We start from the raw sequence: 6,510 nt of genomic DNA on the forward strand, positions 1-6,510 counted from the left end.
TGGTGTTTGGAAGACCTAGAAAGAGGAGCAAATCGCAGACACACAGAGAAGGAAGAGGCAAAGAGGGGAGGGGGTGTTTAATATCCTGCAACCCCCACCACCCCTCACACAACTCCGACCTCAAACATAGTTTTGGGGGTCTTTGTTGATGTTTTTGTCTACTATGGTTCCTGCTCCTTTTGTAGTTGTGCCCTCCCTCCTTTCTCTGGGGAGGGAGTCTTTAGTACAAGAGATTAGAGCAGATGCTGCCTAGCAACTGAATAAAAATGGAAGCCACAAAAGGGGTGCTCTCACTCACTGAAACGGCTGACCTACATAATCCCGTGCCTCTGATCGTGCAACACAACAACGCCATGAAAGGGCTCGCGCATTGTCGACCCTCTCCCAAATCCTTGTCCTCGCCGACCCTGACTCAAAGAGAAATGTCCTTTGGTGAAGAGCACCAACAAGTGACTTTTAAATCTGGTCTCCATCTGCATTAGAGAGGAAGACAACAAACACAAACGAAATCCGGCAGATCCCCGTGAAGGAGAGTGGCGCGGACGATAGGCAACGATCACAGCACTGCTCTAGCGTCAGAGGGAGAAAAGCGAAACCTTCCTCTGCTTTGTGATCCATCCATCCACAGGCTTGGAGGGAGGGATGAAAGGGAGGGAAGTAGAAGGAGGGAAAGGGATGAGAGGGAGAGATGGAGCGCGATGAGAGGAGGTTTTACCTCTGTAATCAAAGTATCTGGGGCAAACAGGCTGAGGAGACATCTCAAAGTTCCATGTATTTCAAACTATCTGCAACAATGAACTTCTCTGTAGCTCTTATTCACCCAGAGAACTGTCTGTGGTTCCACTTCTTATCTAAACTGGTCCTGCTCGGAATGACATCATTTCAGATGTTTGGATCTCAATATTTAAGAGCTTTATATGGATGTACTCATACTTGAGTCCTCTACTAAGATGTTGAATGAGTCTAAAAATAAATATTTGACAAATATTTGCAAAGCTTTGACAAATCTTAGGCATTGGAGAAGTTTTGTTTACAATTAATTCTGAAAATCTTATGACACTTTTATAATAGGGTTCATTTTCAGACATTCTTTCATAGTTGTCTGCACATTAGAAGTTTGGCTTGGATGGTCTTAAACTTGTAAGTCAACATGTAGATGTTTATGCTTTGCACAAGTACATGAGTAGGTGTGTGCTCTTTTTAAATGTGTGGATGTGTATACATGTGTGCGTAATATAAATGTCTTCGAGTGTGTGTGTGGCTGTGTGTTTGTGTGCTAGGAGAGGAGGTAGGGCCTGGCAGACCAGTGGGAGGCCAGCAGTGAAGGGCCGAGCTGTGTGAACTATTCTGCTCTTAGACTGGAGCATTTTCATGGAAATCATCTCTTTGGGGCCGGCAGGTTTTCAATGCACTAATTTACACATCAAAACAGCCCAGGAAAGGGATAGTGCCGGGGCTGGGGTGGAGGGAGAGCTGGGTAATGAAGGATGCTTTCTTTTCTATTTTCCCTGAGGGGGCTGGCAAGGGTTAGGGTCAGGAGGGAGGGGCTTCAGGAGGGTAATGATGGCCTTTAATCAGACACATGACCACACTGAGGGGTTCCATTCACACTGCCAGTGCACCACAGAGAGAGGGCCAGACACACACAGGCTCTCAGTGGGTAACACACCCACCGTTAATGAATAAAACATATTCTTCCTGACAACATAGTTAAAGAAACGCATACTGCTTAAAGACAAAGCCATACAATTCAGTCTGCAACACCAATGAATTGTAACAGTCTCAGAATAAGTACATTTTAAGCTCCAGAGCTACTTTTGATTAAGACAGAGGAAAAACGATGTATGTTCAGTATCAGACATCTGCAGATAGAAAAGCACAGCCAGGGGTGCCCAGCCTAACCTCATCCCCTCAATCTAGCAGCCCTACATAGTATGAAAATGATGGGGGTGCAGTTTATAAGACTTTGTGCGATTGGTTGGTGCAGGCTTCAAGGACTGGTTTTATTGATTGATGTGGAGGGGAACCAATCAAGTACGTGTGGAGGGCAGGTGCTCATGTGGCGCCTGTATCCTGCCACCAATCGGAGGCCAAATGTCACACTATACAAACAAACATTGTGATTGGTTCTTGGAATCAGGAATTACACAGCAGTGTGTTGTATGTACTGAAAACAGAAATCAAATGATGTACTCGGTGTTAGAGCTAAAACGAAACGATACAAAAATCACCCTCATTTACCTACGTGCCAAGATATGATCTCTCTGACAGATCCCTGTCGTTCGAACCACCATGTTGTTTTTTCCTTATCCACTTGTCACCAGGCCATGAACACCACCATGTTTTCAACACTGTTGCAGCTTTTTTTCCTATCTGTAGAAGCTACCACAAGTGGGACATGCTGTCTGTCAGTCATTGTGAGCCTTCGGCCTTCTTGAGTCACAACATCCCCGGAGTTTCAACTACAGAGGAAGCAGCTAGTTAACAGACACAAAACGGTGTCTGTGCTACACACTTCAAAGTACTTGGCAGCGTCCAGCTCCAAGCGATAATGTTTAAAACGATGCAAGGTTGAAGTCTTTACATCATTCCATAACGTCATTCCACATATGTTGCTGGAGTTAACACAATTACAGACATAACAAACCATTTATGTCTCTCTCACACTCCACACTCTTTGGTAGACCCAGTAAACTACCTGTACAGGAAAATAAATTGGTACGTTTGGGGCTGATGCTGAGAATTTAAGTTGTGTAAATAATTTTTATAAAAATCTTGTAAAGAGAAAAAAAATGAAAGTATTTAGATATCAACGTTATTCTATCCTACATGTGCCCAATAAAGACAAACCTAAAATTAGAACTGTAATCCAGTAGCAGACAGTGGGTTGCTGGGCTGAAGCTGAGATCCTCTTCAAATTGGTCCAAGATCAAAGTGCAGAGTATTTGCATGGGGATCAAACAGTAGGCAAAGCAAGAGGCCACAATACTGAGTCTGCGAGGATTACAAGACGCATTAATTAAATATCTTCTTCTGTGCACAGCTTCCATGTTTAAGAGATGATGGCACGTAACATCTCTTACCATGGTTTGTCACTCTATTCATTAAATATTCTCTTTGAGGATTATTGCAAAGCATGCCTCAAGGTAACCACATGTGCACTGGAACAGGAAACATCCATGTCCATGTTCATTTTTGCCTTAACACTCACACATTTAGAAAAAAGTGAAACCATATTTTAAAGCATTTTATTTATTCAACAACTTTGATAACAGGCACTTACTTTTCCTAGATCCTTTGTTTTCAGGCTTTAGTGGATGCATGTCTACTCAGATCAAACTGTTAAGGTCCCAAAGCAAACTTAAGTTAAATATATATATTTATATACATTAAATAGAACATTTAAACGTGTGTAGGGGGTTCCCTGTGGCTGGTTCAACAGATACATGTGTCCATGCAAAGTCCTGTTCCTTTTTGCAACAGTTTATTGCAATTATTACAAAGTTTACATTTGAAGTAACTGTCAACCGAGAACAATACTGAACAATTCCCCTTGAATCGAATACTGATTTAAGATGCTCACTCAGCGTCTGTGATGTGTCCCTTTGGCAAGGTGGAGCATTGACCGACAGCTCAATAAGACCCATCCTTCCTTTCAAGTCAGTTTAGCAGCTGCGCGCTCCCCCACGAGCACCCCACCCCGAGCCGTGTGGCGAGTCTCACACGTGCGTGGGGCTGTCCGAGTAAGGGTCCGCCTTGGCCATGTGGAGGACCACAGGGGCTTTGTAATAGCAGTGGGTGCTGCTGCAGCTCACACTGCTGCACGGCTTCCTGTTAGTCCTGTCTGCCAGCTTCCTGCTGCACAGGCCCTGCCAGGTCTGCAGGGTCTTGGAGCTCCACACCCACACCACGCTGGTGATGCCCACCACCAGGGACATGAAGATCTTCAGCATGAACACGGCCACCGTGGGCACAGACTCCTCCAGGGAGCAGTCCTCGTTCTTGCGGCCGGGGAAGGACAAGCACTTACTTTCGAGGCCCCGGAACTTCCAGTAGTCCATGTTGAGCCCCTCGTAGAAGTAGCAGATGATGACGCAGGTGGCGGGGACGGTGTAGAGGATGGAGTAGATGCCGATCTTCACCATGAGCTTCTCCAGCTTCTCCGTGTTGGTGCCCTCCGTCTTCATCACCCTGCGGATGTGGAAGAGGGCCACGAAGCCCGTCAGGATGAAGGAGGTGCCGATGACCAGGTAGCAGGACAGAGGGATCAGGACGAAGCCTGTGAGCGCGCCCAGGTCCATGCTGCCCACGTAGCACAGGCCCGTCAGCTCGTCGCCCGCCACCTTCCTCATGGTGAGGATGACGATGGTCTTCAGCGCGGGGACGCCCCAGGCGGCCATGTGGAAGTAGTTGCTGTGGGCCTCGATGGCCTCGTGGCCCCACTTCTTCCCGGCCGCCAGGAACCAGGTGAGGGTGAGGACCACCCACCAGATGGACGAGGCCATGCCGAAGTAGTAGAGGATGAGGAAGACGATGGTGCAGCCCGTGGACTCCAGGCCCTCCTGGATGATGTACAGCTCGCCGTTCTCCCGGTCACAGGCGATGTTCTCGGCGCCGGCCACGGAGCGGATGATGAAAGCCACCGAGTAGACGTTGTAGCACATGGAGAGGAAGATGATGGGCCTCTCGGGGTACTGGAAGCGGTGGGGGTCCAGGAGGAAGGTGAGGACGGTGAAGGCGGTGGAGACGAAGCACAGGGTGGACCAGAACGTCATCCAGATGAAGGCGAAGTCCTTGTCTCCTCTGGACCAGAACACGTCCACGGCCGAGGAGCAGCGCGGGGCGCAGGACTGGCTCTTCTCCACGTACTGGAACTTCTCCGGGTTCTGACAGGACCCCAGGCTGCCCGTGGATCGCCCGTTCCCGCCCGGCTGTCTGGGGCGAGGGGCCACAGGAAGCATGCCCTCTCCTTTCTTCGTCTCCGTTTTAGTGTCATTCTCGGGCGCTTCCATGCACAGGGCATTGGGGTCGTTCCTCGTGGGGAGTTTGGAACAGTCCAGGGAGTCTGGCCAGGCGTAGTTAAACTTCTCCATGATGGGGGAGCACTTCTGTCTGGCCTGTTCACACATGGGTCTGCAGGCTGGGATGGAGGTAGACACCTTGTCAGTGCACATGGGGGCGTAGAGGGAGCAGAGGAAGAAGCGGAGGTGCACATCGCATCCATACTCCACCAGCGGGGCAAACTCATTCAGTTTGATTTCAGCCTCCTTTTGGTTGTCATGGTCCATAAAATTGGGCATCCGTGTCAAGTTGTAGCCAATGCCCTGGCACATGGGAATGACGATGGGTTCACATTTTGCTGGTCTGCCGCGTTCCAGCTCATAGGCTCCAATATCCATGCTGGATGCAGTGATCGCCAGTTGGCACCACAGAAAAATAATTATCTTCAACGAAGAGCCATCCATACTCATGTTCTCTCAAATGTTTTGTAGAAGTGAAGAAGAAAAAATGTTTTGTGAGAGAATAAAATAAATGAATGCTGGTATCCAACACGCTACTTGGACATCACACTTCACACGTTTCTTGGTCCGTTGCGCATCCAAAAGCATTCAGGACGAGAACTTTGCGAGGTGCCGAACATCAACAAAAACAGATACCTTTGGTCCCACAAGTATTTGCTGTGAAAATTCATTGAACTAGTTAAGAGGAAAATGATAAGCGTTATCTCACTTTTTGCTTACGGAAAAATATTAGTGGAATTCAAATATATATTGCAGGCGAATAGACGCAGTCGGTGTATTGCCTTCACCTCTGCGGGTACCATCTCCATCCAATGCTTGTAAATGTAGGTCTGAACTTTCTCTTCCCTTCTCAGTGGCTGCATCGCAAGGGGAGGCACTTTGTGACGCGCTAACGTCGACTCGCTCCTCCCACCTCTTACTGGAGACATTTTTTATTTATATAATTGAACGGCCAAATATCAGAAAATTGGTAGAATAATCACACATCGCGTCATTAAAGTCGGTCTACACGTCCTTCAATCATTGCATGTTTTTAATCATTTTGTATTTCTGCTTGTTTGCATTGTTGCTCATCAGTCTCTTGTCTTAATTTATGTGAACATCGTTTGGCTGTTCAACTGTGTATGTGCTCAGTAAACCCTTCACGTCCTTGTCTACATTCTATCAACTAACATATTCAGCACATTAATAATGCTTATGGAAAAGATTCAGCCCTAATAAATTTGCCTCCAACTTTCTTCAGTGAATGGGCCTATTTGTGCTTGCTGAGTAAAGTGTGTCTGCAGTCACTGCCCTGGTGGGTGATTCCAGACTCACTAATTAGTGAATCATTAATTAAAATAGGCCATGAAACTATGATATGAAAATAAATAATACCTGTGACATGACAAAAGTGTAGTCTATATTACCATCTAGTGGCTCAATGAGGTAACCTGCAGTACAGTTGCCCATCTCTCTTATAGATGTATTAGTCATTTACAGGCAGTGC

General features: G+C 47.0%; 1 protein-coding gene across 1 annotated transcript; it reads right to left on the reverse strand.

Annotated features, from left to right (window-relative positions):
* Positions 1-3,280: 3,280 nt before the first annotated feature.
* fzd9b (frizzled class receptor 9b) lies at positions 3,281-5,471 on the reverse strand. The gene has a single exon (XM_067246057.1). The coding sequence runs from the start codon at positions 5,469-5,471 to the stop codon at positions 3,720-3,722; it is 1,752 nt and encodes a 583-aa protein (XP_067102158.1). The 3' UTR covers positions 3,281-3,719.
* Between the last annotated feature and the right edge of the window lie 1,039 nt (positions 5,472-6,510).

The sequence above is a fragment of the Osmerus mordax genome, chromosome 11 (assembly GCF_038355195.1).
Source record: "Osmerus mordax isolate fOsmMor3 chromosome 11, fOsmMor3.pri, whole genome shotgun sequence".
NCBI lineage: Eukaryota > Metazoa > Chordata > Actinopteri > Osmeriformes > Osmeridae > Osmerus > Osmerus mordax.